At 37.5% G+C, this 16,177-nt stretch overlaps 1 protein-coding gene across 1 annotated transcript in view; it reads left to right on the top strand.

Annotated features, from left to right (window-relative positions):
- Positions 1-6: 6 nt before the first annotated feature.
- Positions 7-16,177, top strand: part of TSSC1 (tumor suppressing subtransferable candidate 1) — a 77,186-nt gene continuing 61,015 nt past the window's right edge. The window contains exons 1-3 of the mRNA XM_008641753.2: positions 7-79; positions 8,617-8,700; positions 13,582-13,714. Of these exons, the coding sequence (XP_008639975.1) occupies positions 38-79; positions 8,617-8,700; positions 13,582-13,714 (259 nt within the window). The 5' untranslated portion in view covers positions 7-37. The remainder of the gene's footprint in view (positions 80-8,616; positions 8,701-13,581; positions 13,715-16,177) is intronic.

The following is a 16,177-nucleotide window of genomic DNA, read 5'->3' as shown; positions in this document are numbered from 1 at the left end:
GGGGCTGGGGGTGTCTGACTGCGCTGGAGGGGTCGTGATGGAGGACGACGCGCCGGTGATTTACGGGCTGGAGTTCCAGGTGAGCGTGAGGCGAGATTAAGGGAGGGTTGGCAGGTGCCGGTCCTGCTTCTGGGAAGGCGGGGGCCGCGGGGGCGGGGGTGTGCAGCTGTGTTGGGGTTGTTAAGGGTGGCTGGACAGCGGCCGGGAGTCGGTCTCCCCTCCCAAACGCGCTGTTTGCAGGTGCGGGGCCCGGGCAGGGCTCCTTGTCCCCGTTGTGCCGGGGGTCTCCTGCCCGGGCACCGCTCCCTGCTCCGCCTCCGGAAAAGGCTTTGTCTGGCGCTGGAGTGGTACGAAAGTACTGTCAAAGACATCCTTGATTCTGCCTTGTCAGAAAAAAAAATTAAAAATTGTTTTTCTGACAAGAGAGCATGAAACTGTTCCCAGTAAATTACGAGTTTTAGTTGGATATACCCAACCGTAAATCTGCATGAACTTTGTGGGATCTCCCTGTGAGGTCTGTGTATGTGCCTTTGTCCCATGGGACAAATCTGTCCATCATATCAGTATTATGGCTGTAAGGAAATGGAACTGTCTAACTTAGAAACTTACTGATCATCTTCTTAGAGGAACACAGGTGGTGTGTTTAATGAGGTTTCTGTAAGTTCTGGGAAAGCAGAGTCAGAGGGACCCTAGTTCATTCTTCCTCCACTAAGGGCTTTACTCAGCTGTTGTGTGTTCTCTTTGGCAACAGCTGGCTTATCATCACTAGCCTTTATAGCAGTAATACCTGCAGAAGAAAACCAGCACCTCCTAACAAAGCAATTCATTCTACAGTAGATGTAGTAATATAAATATCTACACGTGCACTTTTTTTTTGGCACCTTTGCTAAAGTGTTCTTGAAAATTAGTGTACAAAGGCTCTTTGTAACAAATGTTCTGCATACTGAGTAGTGTGCTCTGTAGTCCTGACTATACCAGTAGCTTTCATTAGCAAATTTTGTGTTTGTTTGGTTGTCCTCTTGTATAGTAGCTGCTCCGTAGTATACACCTGCCCTAAATGTTGAATCTGCTGAAGTCTGATAAAGTCTGATAGCATGCTGTCTGTATTGTATGGTAGTATTTTGTGATTGGCTAGACATGGCTGTAGCTCATACTTCAAAATTAATGAAACTTATACTTAAATCTCTTTTGCAGAACAGAATATATATTCTGTACTTAATAAAATTCATAGTGCCTTTCTAGAAGGTCACATATAATTCATCTTCCAAAAATTTGGGGAAGCTACTGTGTGTTGTCTGGGACCTTCATGGACCTGTGTACCCTGTCCCCCCCCAAACCATATGTCTCCCACAGACTTCTTGTCTCCTTTGAAGTACGTAACTTGTTGGAGTTGTCTGGCAGTAGGATAAAGCAAAAGGATGAGGTAAAGTAGCTGTAATGAAAGGAAATTACTGTTAATACAGATCACTTAGGGAGAGAGTGAGGAAAGAAGAGATGATTTATGGGTAAGTCAGAAAGGGAGCGTAGAGATGAAGGCTCTGTTTCTGATCTCCATTAACTCCCAGTGTGGCTTTAAAACAAATTGCCTCTCTGTGCTTTTTGAAAGTGGAGAGACACTAATAGAAACTTAAACTGAGAACTTATCTGGTTTTTCCAACTTGCATCTGTACATCTTATAAGAAAGATTATTATTTTTTTAAGCATCATTTCTTCTGTGTTGCTAGATAAGAATGGTTAGTTGCATCATCACAATTACCTCTTTTTGTCTGAAGGCATCTCTTCAGACTAATTTTTCAGCCAAGTTTTAAAGATTTTGTCTTAGCTTCTTATGTTTGGGCTCCAGCAGTTAGTAAAAGTCCATCTTTGGCCACTGGTGGAAAAAGTATAGTTGTGTGGATGTGCTTTTCATCTGATCTAATGTGACCATATTTGTAGGAACATAAAGCTAATTCCTCCTAGGTGCTATCCACCAACTACCTTAAAATTATTTCTGCAAGGTTTCTATTCGTTTCTGTGTGCAGAATGTGTTCTGATGTATTGGCATACATAAGGTCACTCAGAGTAATGAATAAATACATTTTTCTCTTGTTTAATCTCTTAGGTTTGTCTGTGAGCTATATGAACATTGTACAGACAAGCAAATTACGTGTGACTTTTAGGGTGTATGACTCTTTTTGTGACTTTTAAAAAGACAGTCTCACCATAGTTGCTCTGTCTGACTGCAGTGAGAAGATTACAGTGGATGGTGAATGAAAATGTGATATACTGCTTGAATTAAGGTACTGAGTGATGTGGCTGTGGCTCATGATGATGAATACAAAGCAACAGCAGCAGCTGCAGAACATTTCAATACCAAGGTGGTTCTTCTAAAGGGAACCTTGGTGGAATTCATCAATATCCTCAATTATAAGAATGCAATGAATGAGGTCCCAGGACTGTTGTTAAGTCCTGGTTTTTGTCAGTGAAATTATGTCTTTCTTGTCCTGTGTAGGGTTGACCTGGGCTTTACTGTCTAACCTGGAGTACCTGGTATGTTTACCCTGTGTTGAATTCAACACAGGCTTTCATTTTCAGGGAGTCACAATTTTCCCCATGTTTTTCTTGAGGGTTTAAACAGTGACATTTTGAGCAGGTGTAAAAGCACCCCTGAACATCTCAAAATACATTATTTGCCTGAGTTTAAGATTGACTGGATAATGTTTATAGCCCTGGAAATGAGCAGTGTGGAGTGGTGCTTTCTGGGATAGGTATTTGGTTCAAGCCTACAGCTTGCTTGTTTAAAAGTATGCAGAAGCCAGCCAACATCATGGGATGAGGGAAGAGGAACATGGCTTATGCCAGAGAGTGATCATTTTAGAGCGTGTGTTTGGCACATTTAATGGCTTTTGGAGATACCACAACACTGAGCTAAATTTCAGCATGCTGGATACTCCTACTAGAAGTTGCATGTCAAAAGTACGTAGAATTGCGAGGGAAAAAGATAATGAGCAGGAGGCAAGAACAGCAGAAAGCCACCTGGCTGAGCACAGGGCTGTGCTGTGCCTGAGCAGCTCCAGCAGCACCCTGAGATAGGGTCTGGCTGAAGCAGGGTTGAAAAAAGTGCACTAATGCTTTGATAGAGTTAGTGTTCTGCATTGTGGTTGTCGTGCTTCTTGAATAAGCAGTACTTGGCCCATTTTGTGTTGTCTGTTAGTTGTTAACAGGTTTAATTAATCTGAACAGAGACTATTGATTTTTAGGACTTGCCTGCTTGCAAGAGTAAGATGAAACTTAATTTCTCTAAAACGAAATGTGTTTTCTTATAGTAAGAAACTTAAACAGTGCAAAATAGCAACTGAAGTAGATTGTAGAAGACCTGTGACCAATGTGTGTATACCTATTGTCATCAGTATGTATTGAGAATAGCTCAACTGACTTACCTGTGATGGAGTAAAAGCCAGGTATAGATTTACTAGAAGTGGTAAAATGGGTCTTCCTAGGAAAATGTGTGTCATCTGTGAGCTACCCAGGGAAACCTGTGCTGACTTTCAGACTCGCTGTGTTCCTGGTATGGGAGTGCAGAGCCTATCGCTCCTATTAGCAGTGGTGTTCTCTTCCCTGGGGGAAGCTCTTGTGGTCTCCTGTGGGTTCAGAGAGACTGGCCTAAGCAGAATGTACATAATAATTTTGGTCCAGCTTTAGCAAAGTCTTTGGAAGATTTACTTTGAAAATTGAATCAGTTTAAGAAACTGCATAATAATGTCATACTAAAATTCCTAGCTTTTGTGTCAGTTCTCTTTCTTCTCTAAGATTACTTGCCTCATGAGTGCCAATCCTGTATATTTTAAACCTTTGTGCTTTAAAGTGTTAGTAGAGGAACAAAAGTTGCTAAGTGGCAAAGCTCTCTTCACTAATCCCCCAAAGATTTTCATAATGCATGAAGTAGAACAGTTGGAAAGTATTTTTTAGGACCCTCAAGCAATTAGTAGGATCTTCCTAATGTTAGGTATGGTACAGAGAAATGACAATATAAAGATACAGCTAGGTGAACTTGAAGGAACTTTTACATGATGATTGTTACCTTCACAACAAATGAATGGGTTTTCTGAGGATTGTGCTATGCAGGTCTTTGTATGCGGGTTACGTTTGTTGTTGTGAGGGTTTACAGAATCTGTCAGTCTTTGGAATAGGGTCAGTGCACTAAATACATCAGTGATGGGAATTCTTGTGCTGTGAGAGACTTGGGGAAAGCAGCTGTCTGAGAGCATTGAAGGTCACCTGGGCATGTGTGCTGCCAACCTTTTCACTGATAGTCACTGCAGCTTATTAGAGTCACTGAGAGGGTCTCCTACTGTGGTGGGAGAAACAAGGCTGTCTTACCTAAGGATAAATCAAAGTGTACTTACTTGAAAATTGAAATTGTGCCAGAAGGCAAAAATAACATTCATGACATTAGCAGCCTGGGGCTTGTCTGGGGAGGGCAGGGAACTTGTATTTTGCCTCCAGAATGAGGCATCAGCAAATCCAGCTCCCCACCGCAAGTTGCAGTACACTAGTTCTTGTTTTCAGCATAAGCAGATGGTCAAATAACTTTAAATTCAGATTTAGGGATTGCAAGCCAAATACTGTGTCCTCACATTTTGCATTGCAAGTTCACGGTTTGTTAGTACAGATTGATTGTATGAATTTCAAATGATCTCTGGTCTGCAGAATATTTTTTGTTTGTATTAAATGTAATACAAATATTCCAATGTTGGAGTCTGTTTGTTTTCTTGTTTGTTAATGCCAAACCAGTGCAATGCATCAGCAGGACAACATATGTATTGAACAAGTACTTTTTTGTTTGTCTATTAATGCCATAAATAGTAACAGTCAAATTAACAAAGCAAACCAAAAAAACTCCAAACCAACCAAAAAAAAAAAAACAACAAACAAAACAAAACCAACAACAAAACAAAACCACCAAACAAACAACCAAAAAAACCCCCAGACAAACAAACAAAAAAAAATCGAAAAAACCAGCCCAAAACTCTGTGCATTTGGCTGGTATTTTAGATATTGAGTAGTGAAAGTTTTTCGGAAGAAATTATGAGCAAAGTGTAGAGAATCAGTGCATTGCAGTTCCATAATGCCCTTAGTTTAAACCAACCTTCTTTATCCTTTTGAGGTTTGTCATTGTGTTCTTCTGGATCATCTCTTGCTGTTGTCAAGGACGATAGACTCTATTCTATTTCTTTTTCTCAGAGGTTTTTATTATTCTGCAGGTGGCCTAAATTGTCAAGGACACGGTAGAAGGTGATCTTTGCCCAGCATCACACTGAGCATAGACACAATGCCCAGTCTCCAAGTTAGTCTTACCTGCATTCTGCTACAATGATTGTTGTTTCTTTTGCTTTATCTTGATACTTCTGTCTGTCGCACTTGTGTGCTAGAGTTTTGCATGTCTATTTTTTTTGGTGGATTTGCAGTTCAGTTGTTCTGTTTTGTAAAACTGCTTGCTTTAAACTGTGCACGTTCCCTCACAGGGCTGTTGGTAAATATGGAATTTGGACATGTAGCCAAAAAGTTTTGAGGTTCACGATGTTTTAAACTTTGCTTGCTAATATTTTTTTCCTATAGTTAGGCCTTCTTTAAAAACAAAATGATGTGATTTTAAGTTGTTGCATTGTCTAGCACTATCAGGTGGGACATGACTTGTTTTTTTGCTGCTTGTGTGTTTCAGATGTGTATTCTGGGTATTTTCTAAGCATTATGGCAATTTTTTTAGTAAGTAAGTAACTTTAGTAAGTTTAATATCTTGGGTAGAATCATTAAATGATTTGGGTTGGAACAGACTCTACAGATCATCCAGTTCCAACCCCTCCCTGCCACGGGCAGGGACACCTTCCACCGGACCAGGTTATTCAGCCTGGTCTTGAACTCCAGGGATGGGGAGTCCGTGACCTCTCTGGGCAACCTGTTCAGTGCCTCACCACCCTCACAGTAAAGAATTTTTTAAAAATATCCAAACTAAACCTGCCTTCCTTCAGTTTAAGGCCATTCTCCCTTGTCCTGTCACTATGTGCCTTTGTGAAAAGTCCCTTTCCAGGTAAGCCCAGTAGTAAACTCTTCTTGGGCTATATACAGTTTTGTGTTCTGTGGGTGCAGACATAGAAAAATAATAATTTCCATTTAGATTAATCAATATTCATTTTACTATGCTTTTTTACTTATTTCCTATCTATGAGCTGCATTCATAAGGCAGGATGCTTGATGAAAGATTTAATTTGCAACCTGCTCTGACAGGTTACAGTACAAGATGACAAACTTAAGACATTTTCCATGATCTTGACAGTGCTCCAGTTTCAGTTGTATTGTTTGTTACAAGGATTACTTGGTGTCTTCATCTGTTGAAAGAACTTCTTTTTCTCTCAGAGTAACTCAAGAGTAGACAAAATTACACATATCTTTGTTCAAGAGGCGACTGAAAGTCTGTTGTGCTGATACAGATACTACGAATCAGAATCTTCCTGATTTATGAGTGGTTGATGAGTTTGAACTTTGTATCCTATGTATAGATGTTGCAGGGGTTTTTTGTCAGGGGATAAACAATAGTGTATTTGTTCTTTTGAAATGCGTTAAAATATTTTTGTTATCATGCCTTTGATTTTTTTTTTTTTTTTTTGCAAAATGGAAATTTTTTTTTTTTTTTTTTTTTTTTTGCAAAATGGACAATTATTTTAAGTAAGAGCTAGAGAAGCTGATGACATAAATGTTACTATGTATTTACACAATTTTATGTTGGGCACCTTGTGTCCAACTTTATGAATTTTTGAAAGCAGCATGATGAGACCTAGTTGAAAAGCTTTAAAAGGGCTGGAAACCCCTTTTATTTATTTATTTTATTAAAGATCCTAGCGATCTCTACTTCTCTTTTTTGTATAGAAACAACAGAAGCTTCTTTGATTGAAGGAGTTATGTAGCTGTGGAGTTATTTCTAGTGTTTTCTCAAAATAATTGAGAGCAGGTCTTTTGAATGGAAAGAAATGCTTGCAAAGATCTGCAAATGTAAATTCTTTTAAAGACAAAAGCTTTTCTCCAATCATCTTGGTGGACTTAAGTTGTGTCTGTCAATCAGGAACACTCTAGGCTTCTTGTTAGATGAGTGCTGCATAAATAAGAAAGTAAAGCAGATTGGTATGGATTCACGCTGATCTTTGATCTGCATTTGAGTATTTTGAACACAAACTATTTGTATTTATTATATATGTATGTATAGGATATTAGCCTATACCTTACTAAGCTTGTTGCATCTTTCAACTTTTTATGCTCCATCTTACACAAAATATTACACTGTTTAAATCACACATTTCAGATACCAGAAAAGAAGTATCTGCTCTATACAAGTCCAGAGATGATTCTGAAAAATCAGTTTTTTCTTAGTGCTGTTGCCAGACAATGGCTTGCATGGCTTTGCTTTATTTAAGAAAAGTCAAATATCTTCAAGTTGCTTTTCTGGAATTAAATTGCTCTAAATTTGGGTATTGGGATATAATATATTCCAAATACTCCCTTCCAAGCTTCTAGGCATCTTTTTTATATCAATTTAAAAAGAAGTTTCATATGGAATGATATTGAAGTGTTCCTGAATCCAGAAGGTAACAAGCTGCATGACAGGATGGCAGTAAGAAGGGCCATTCAGCAGTTACCCGAATCCTATAGGCCTTAGTGCCTGGAGAGAGCTGAGCTATTTTATGCCAAATAGGATGGGAATTGGAAAGATTTATTTTTAGATTTAAAATAGTAATTTTGAACAATATTATTAAGGGTGTCTTTTGCATGGAGAAATAGCAGCTATTCCTCACGATTTATAGTTGCTAAAAATGCCTTTGAATATTAGTTTACCTTCTATTTACTCAAAATTATCTGAGAGTCTCTACTAATGACTAGTGCAAACTAGTGATTGTGGTTTTAGTTCAAGCTGTGCTTTATTTATCCCATGGCCCTTCACTGCTTTGTTTCACTTCTTCCAAGACTGTGGTTGGTACAAGTTGAAGAAGAAAGGCAGAGACTCTCCAATGCCATTAACATAATACAACAAAGAAATAACATTATGACAAAAGTTTTATGGATAAGTAACAAATTGCTTCTCCCACCATTCAGACGATTCTTATCTCTAGTGGACTGCAGTGGAAAAGAAGAGGCTTGGATTTTAATTTGCTTCTAAACTTGGTGGCTAATGGTGAGAAAAAGTTATTTTTTACACAGGCATATTCAACCTGAATGGTGTGAAAACTTCTATAAGAACAGCCTTTCTTGGATATCATATTGTTTTTTAACGATAGTTAAAAATTGTTCACTGTTCTATGGAATAAGATAAAGGAAAATTAGTTTGGAGGAGATGCTGTATTTAATCTTTTCACTGTTATAATGGAGATCAGGTAATGTATTTAGCACCTGTGTGTTCCCCAATCCTCACAAGGTATGACAAATTGCACAAAAAATGTGTTAAGCAAAATGGACATAAAGGACAGGAAAGTTTGCAGTTTGTAAGAATGTAATGCTTAAAATGATAATTGATATATAAGCTTCAAGATTTTTGCTGAAATTAATGTATTTTATTAATTGTACTTTTCTAATGGGTTTCTTCTTCCCTAGGCACGAGCTTTAACACCTCAGACAGCAGAAACAGATGCAATTAGATTTTTGGTTGGAACACAGTCCCTTAGATATGATAATCAGGTAATTTTTCTGTCAAATGTCAGTTGTAATTTTTACCTCTTTTTGTAACATTGTTCCAATATCATCCCTCTTTCTTTCTCCCCCCTGTTGAATGTGAACATTGACTGATAGTTAACGACTTCTGTGGGTAGAATGTAAAGATATTGGTAAGAAATGTAGGTGAATGAAAGCTGTGTGTATTTTCTGAAAATCATACCGCTCCTCCAAATTGTATGACTAAATCAGATTGGCTTAGTAAAGAAACTGCCGTATTTTTGTTAATTTGAATCTATAGATGCTCTGGAACCATGAAGAGAAGTAAAGTAAAACAAAAGTCTTTAAGCCTTAATTGCTTCTAATGGGACTCCTGGTACATGCACAGTATGTGAAGCTTCATAAACTGGATTTTTCAATATTCATTATTGGCAATCATCTGTGTCCTTTCTGATCATGAGTTTAACAATTCAAACTAAAATCTGAGTGACTTTCATGCCTCAATTTCTATTGGGGTGTTTCTTCTGCAGTTAGGAGTATGAGTTGTAATTTAATTTTTGTGATTAAATTTCAGTAAAAGTTATACCGAAGCAAGTTCTTGAGGCTGAAAGGGTTAGAAGGCTGTATTGAGTGCAGGTGGCAAGGCTTGGGTAGCAGGAGAGCTGTAGTGGTGGCCTCTGAGAAGAGGCCAGGGGTTGCCTATGCCAGACATGGCTGGTTCCACTGAGTCCACTCCAGGACACAGGTGAGTCAGTTTCCCATGAAGGCCCTGTGCTGAAGCAGAGGAGAAGAGTGAGATGCAAAGAGCATCAGGGAGAAAACACCCATAACCACCATATCCCCCTGCCCCACTTGAAAGGGTCAGAGGAGTCTGGGGTGAAGTTCAGCCTGGAAAGTAGGTGAGAGAAGGTACTGGTTTATTTTAACTGCCAATAAACTAATTCAGTCACCCAAGTCAAGTCTCTTTTGCCCAGAATATTAGTTAGTAAGTGACCTCCCTGTCTGTAGCTGGGCACATAAACTATCTCATTCCTGTTGTTCCCGGTTTCTCCCCCTGTCTTTTTGGGGAGAGCCGGTGTCTGGGTGGGGTCTCTTAGCCAAGGCTAACACCCACCATGGAAGTCCCTGGGACTGAATAGAGTGACCGACTCTTTTGAAAATGGGCTGCACAAAATGGCTTGGAACCATAGCTTTGGGCATGTGAGCTGTCAATTCCCGGTGAGGTTTTGAGTTCTTTACTGAGTGATAGTGCTGGATGAGACTCAAGAAAAGTTATTCCAAGGCATAAGGGGGACGGAATATTCAGTTTATTTACATTTCAAGTAATACTTGGGGGTAGAGTAACAAAAGAAGTGGCAGACAAACTTAGTTAAAAGTTCAATGCACATGATTATATTTTTGATTGCGCTGTTTCTTGCTCTTCAAATATTTGGTTATAATGTGGGGGGTTTTTGTTGGGTTTTTTTTTGCCTTTTTTTTTTTTTAAACTGTGATTTCTGTGATGGCTTTACTACTTGGTCAACTAATTAAATCCTGATACAAAATTGTTGAAGAGTGGTTCTCACTTATCAGTTGATAGCCAACAGATCTTTAATAATTTAGATTTTCTGATTGTGGTAAGTTTTTTGGGTATATACTATGTATTTTAGAAATGTTTGCATATGCTTCAATTTTGAGTATGCTTTTCTTTTTCCAATGAATAACATTAACAATAGAAATGCAGGACAATTCTTAGTGTATTAACAAATGTTTGGAGGTTATTGGCCTGTAGCTGTGCCTCAGGCCATCATTTCTTCTCAGCTAGTTCCTCAATCCCCAAGAAGTGCCCTAGGCCTCAGCTCATTATAACTTAATTCAGCACTAGGTTCTCTACATTTGCTTAAAAACTTTTTTAATTACCTGACCAAACTTATGAGCTAGCTTGCAACACTTAGTACTTTACCAAGTCCTGCACATTGACAGGTTTTATCATGTGCAGATTATTTCTTCCCTTCTGGTCATGGGCAGGTGCAGTGCAAATGAAAGAGCAATAATTTTACAGCTGACATGATAACTTTTGCCTCATTGAGGTTTATTGCTGTATGAAACAATTTTAGGTATTCATAGGAGAATATGTTTTAGGTGAAAATATTTTCCTATTAATACTAGTATTTCAAAAGAAAGGAAAGTGTTTATAAGATTTTATATTCTGTTAATATTTGACATATTAATAGTGTATAGTACTTGGCATTTGGTCCTCATGACGTGCTGGGAATGGTTTAAGTAGTAGCACTGTGTTCTACATGGTGTAGTTTTGGAACTTTTGTCCTCAGTACTTTCATTGTTGCTAAACTTAGTGCATTTATTGTACGCATTGGAAATATTCAAGTATGTAATTTATTCTTTTCTCATCTCATTCTCAGAACTCTGCAAGTTAATTTTTAGTCATGTGTCTTAGAACTTAAAATACTAATTTTCATGATTTATGTAATGCACTGCATCCCCTGTACTCAGCATCTCAAACTTTGTGCTCAGTTCTGGGCTCCTCAGTGCAAGGAAGACTTTGAGGTGCTGTGGTGCATCCAGAGAAGGGTGATGGAGCTGGTGGCAGGTCTGGAGCACAGCTGTTTTGAGGAGGAGCTGAGGGAGCTGAGGTTGTTTAGTCTGGAGGAAAGGAGGCTGGGGGGTGGGGTGTCTTATCACTGTCTACAGCTCCCTGGAAGGAGGTTTTAGCCAGGTGGGAATTAGTCTCTTCTCCTAGGCAACCAGTGACAGGACAGGAAATAGAGAGAGGAAATAGCCTTAAGTTACACCAGGAGAAGTTTAAGCTGGATATTAGGAAAAATATTTTCATGGAAAGGGTTGTAAAGGATTGGAAGAGACTGCCCAGAGAAGTGGTGGAGTCGTCATCCCCAGAAGAGTTCAAAAAACCCGTGAATATGGCACTTGAGGACATGGTTTAATGGTGGACATGGTGGTGTGCAGTATTTGGTATTAGAGTATTTTTCTATAAAATTTCTGTTGTCCTTAGTATTTAGTGAAGTCACTATTCTATATATCATGTATTCAAATCAAGTTGAGTGGAAAGATCCTTAGCAAAAAGCCATTGGGGGAACTTTTGCAGTTCTTTCTGTTATGCTGATTGACTTTTTCTGGTAGATGGTGTTGACTGGCATAGCTGTGAAAGATGTAATTTTTCAACTCACAACATGCAAACAATACTGTTGCATAAGAATTAAATTTCATATTTCCTAAAGATCTCAGTCTGGGCATTTCAATAGCTACCTGTGTGTTCCGCCAGTTTACAGCTGTCCATGTTGTCAGCTGAATCTGAGACATAACGACAGAGAGAAATTTGTTACCTGTGCCTTCAAAGGGCTTCACATGGGATAAAGAGCACTCCCTTATGTGCCAAGTGACTCTTTTAACCTGGTTAGTGTGGGAAGAATCTGTGTGGCTGTAGTAAATGGGACTTAGATTTGTGATTCACTTTCTCGGATAAGAGACTTGGCCTGAGCTGCCAAAAGAGACTCCAAACAAAAACAAGGTATGAGGTTAAACTAATCTTTCTTGAAAGGCAGAAGTGTCACTCTTTAAGATGGATATGCAGTTGTTGGGGTAGATGTATAGTGTCCTGATTCCTGAGTAGATTCATAGGTTCAAGGCAGCAAAAGACGTCTCAAAAGACAGCTTGATAATCAAGTGCAGAGGTGGTTCTATGCCTTGGACGACAAAATGGAAGAATAATACAAGTGATGAGGTCCAGGATTATATTTCAAGGAGGAGTTGCTGATGACTGTTTGGGCAATAAACAAAAAGGTAACATGTAAGCTCAGCCCCTTAAAAATAATATAGTGTTCAGTTGAAGTTAAGACGTATATTGCAGCCTCTGTATTTTAAGAAAATCTTCTGTATTTCTGCGTAACTAAGATTTTTGCAGTGATTCAGTAGTTAATTCAGTAGACTTAATTCAGTCATGATGATAGGATGTCTCTTGGCTTCTTTTTCTTCTTCATTGTTCACCCAACTTTGAAACTTAATTTTTAATCAGGATACAATTGTTTAAAATTTGTGAGTCTTCTAAATTTATTTTTCCACTGTTGAGCTTAGGGGAATTAGTCCCATGAGTAAAGTTCCTTCTGTATGTTATGCCAGACAAGAATCTTGCTAAATTTCTTGTATTTCTGTGGCAAGTATAGAAAAACAACTGACTAAAAGAAGGGGAGGGAAAAATGATAGTAATGTGGGCCTATCAAAAAACCAAACTCATAGCAAACAAACCTGCAACAAACAAAAATTAAAATAATAAAATGCAAACTTAGTTCTACTTTTAAAAATATTATCTATTTAAATACTATTTTTTTTTCTTCATCTTTCAGTATTTTATATTTCGATACAGTATAAAAAGATTTGGTTTGTATCTTGGTAAAGATATGTGACTGCTAAAGTGAACTCTCAAAAAGTTTCTTACTGAGTGTAAAGTATTTGCTTCAAAGAAGAGTCCTTTCCCTCTCTCTCCTTCTTCCTTTGTAGATGGTTTGAATTAGATGATTTGGATACAGAATTGGTGCAGACATTTAGACTAAGGATTGTAATGTTGTTATTTTTGTTTATTGCTGTAAGAAGTGTTGAATTGTAATTCGTGGCTTATTTACTATTAGCCATTAAATGAAAAATCACCTTCAAGCTTTAAGTTGAAAATTGAGAATAAGCATGGTATTTCCTCAAACAGGGAAATTGCTTGTGTTTTCCTAGAAAAGTTAATCCTGCATGAAATCAATGATATAGTAAATTGCTAGTATAACAATTAATTAAAGTAGGTATCGGTTATAAAAATCTCATTAAATTGTTCCATGTAGTCATCATGTATAATTAAGACCCACAGGAAAACATCTGAAACTCTAATGTTCTATTTTATTGTATTTGCAGATTCACATCATAGATTTTGATGATGAAAATAACATTATAAACAAAAATGTTCTCCTTCATCAAGTGGGTGAAATTTGGCACATCAGTACCAGTCCTGCAGATAAAGGTGTACTAGCAACCTGCTACAATAAAAGTAAGTCCTTTTTAATGTGCTCAACTTGAACACGTGTTTTGATATTTTGAATGTGCAAAGTTTGAACCTGTAGCTATGCGTAGACACTTTCAGTTAGAATTATCAACACAAGGATTTCTAAAAAAATCTGCTACACTTTTACCTCTACCTCATTTGTGTCATATCCTTAGGTTATCTTGGTTAGAAGTCAACTTCTGCATTCATGTTAAGAAAAGCCGCAAAATAAACCTTATGCTTGGCTGATGAATGCAAAGCATGGCAAATAAAATATATTCCTGTTACTTTATGCATCATTTTTATTGGTTTATATGTTTGCTTTTGAAAGTGGAAGTAAATGTCTTTCAAAATATGCCAGCATCAAGCTTTACTTAAAACTGCAGAAAAAGTTTGTGTATAATGTTATTTTTCATATGTGAAATTCAGGTATGCCCACAGAGAGCTATAGCTTCTTATCTAAATATCTCCTGAGTAGGAATGCTCCTCGTCTGACCTTACACTGAGTGCACAACAGTTGAGATTAAGGATCTCTGTGCAATTCCTGAGTGAGGCAGGTGTGAAGATTTTCTGGCACGAGGCTTGAAAAATCCACTTGCATCACTTGGGGAAGGGGGTGATTTTTCTCTCTGACACATAAGAAATCTGAGGTGTCAATTGAAATAAATATTTCTTCTAATAAGTATTAGTCTGTTCTTTCATGGAAATACGGTCCAAGAGTATAACAAAAAAGGAATGAGTTTCAGGCTCCATACATCCGTGAACAGTTGTAGAGATGTGTGTTCCTACTGTTCAGCCTTCTGGTTGTATTAGGGAGAGGATTCCAGGATTGCCTAGTTCTCCTAATCCTTTTGAATTGAAATAAAACTGCTAAAATTTGAATTTCTTTCACAAATCTTAGGGGTTTTTTTAAAACCAATGATAGAAGATAAGTAGATTTTTCCATTGAAATGATTGTGGGCATTTTGATTGAGAGCATTTCTGTGAGATTTCCAATTTCCTTTATTAGACCTATTAAATCATATGAATGTTTTCTATTCTAGATTCTTTGTGTTCTAGATTTAGTTTATCTGATTTCTTAATACTAAGCTCTCTTGTTTATACTTCATGCATCTTACTTCAGAATTCTCATCCATTAACATTCTGCAGAACACAAGATCTCATTCTCAAATGGCAGTTACTGACTCTAAATAGCAGTGTATAGAACTGAAAGCACGCAGTGTGGGGTTTTGTAATAAGGAATACAGAGTTCAGCAGACAACTTATTTCAAGTAGTAATGCAACCAAATTAAGCAATTGAAACCTTTACAACAATTTAATGTATTGCATTTCTTTGTTATTTTAAAGACTCTTAATGCATTTTCTCATTGAACTACAAGTCAAATGAGATGATGCTGTCAGGAACAGCTGTAAGTATTGTGCCCATCCCTTGTGTCTGAGACCAGCTCTTCTGTCAAGACTTGAATGTTGTTGAAACTGGGAGATTGAGGAAATGTGATGTGTGTCCGTTATTAATAGCTATTTCTTGAAGTCACTTGAAGAAGTGGTGAAATGTGGCATTGAAGAGAAGTGGAATCATGTACATTTTCTGTTTCGTAGCTCACTGGATAAGCTAATGGAATAGGGTGAAATTTCCTCCTTTATACTGGGAAACATACTGAGTTTTCTTTTACTCTCACACATTTGCAGAGAGTAACCATAACTGAGGTATGAAAAAAAGATGTAGTAGGTGCAAACAGAAGAGCACTTTTTCACAGCTCTCGTGATCTTTGATTTTTGTTAAGAGGAATTTGCCTTTTATATAGGAAGTTTAAGAAATATAAATTTCTTTTTTCAAACGCAGTGAAAAATCTTTCCACAGTATCCAGTTATCATCCCCATTACGTTATTGAGAACGTTATTTGGGAACTATGTTCTCTGAACAGTCAGTAAAGTTAAATGGTGCTCTGTATTTTTTGTTCAAGATATTTTAATAGAGTATCAATGTACAATTAGGTTTTAAAAAGGAAAATACCTTCCTGACTCTGAAGTCAAAATGAAGGAAACCTCCTGTTATTGTTAGCATCAGTATTTACTACTTTGTCTAATTTTGACATTGAAAAAATACAAGGCTTTGTTAATGATGCATTCTCAACTATGACATTAACTAGAATAATAATGGTTCCAGTATTATTGGAACAACTGTGTCTTTGGATATTAACCAGAAATTCCATTTTCTGGGACATTTTGTCTTAAAAAAAAAATTGTGAAACTCTTTTACCATCCCTCCTCATGCACACACTTTAAAAACACTGGTTTAATCACATAATTACAAAAGGAGAACTTATTAGACTTAGTTCCTGCCTCAATTATAGTGGTCTCCCCCCCTTCACCAATCATTAATGTATCACTTAGGAAATTTTATACTGTTACGACTGATATTATAGGAAGATGATTTTATTCTCAAGTGATAGGCTTACTAGTTGTGTA

This window comes from Corvus brachyrhynchos, unplaced genomic scaffold, assembly GCF_000691975.1.
Source record: "Corvus brachyrhynchos isolate BGI_N302 unplaced genomic scaffold, ASM69197v1 scaffold116, whole genome shotgun sequence".
NCBI lineage: Eukaryota > Metazoa > Chordata > Aves > Passeriformes > Corvidae > Corvus > Corvus brachyrhynchos.
The sequence above is the reverse complement of the archived record's forward strand: the minus strand, read 5'-3'. Positions and strand labels throughout refer to the sequence as shown.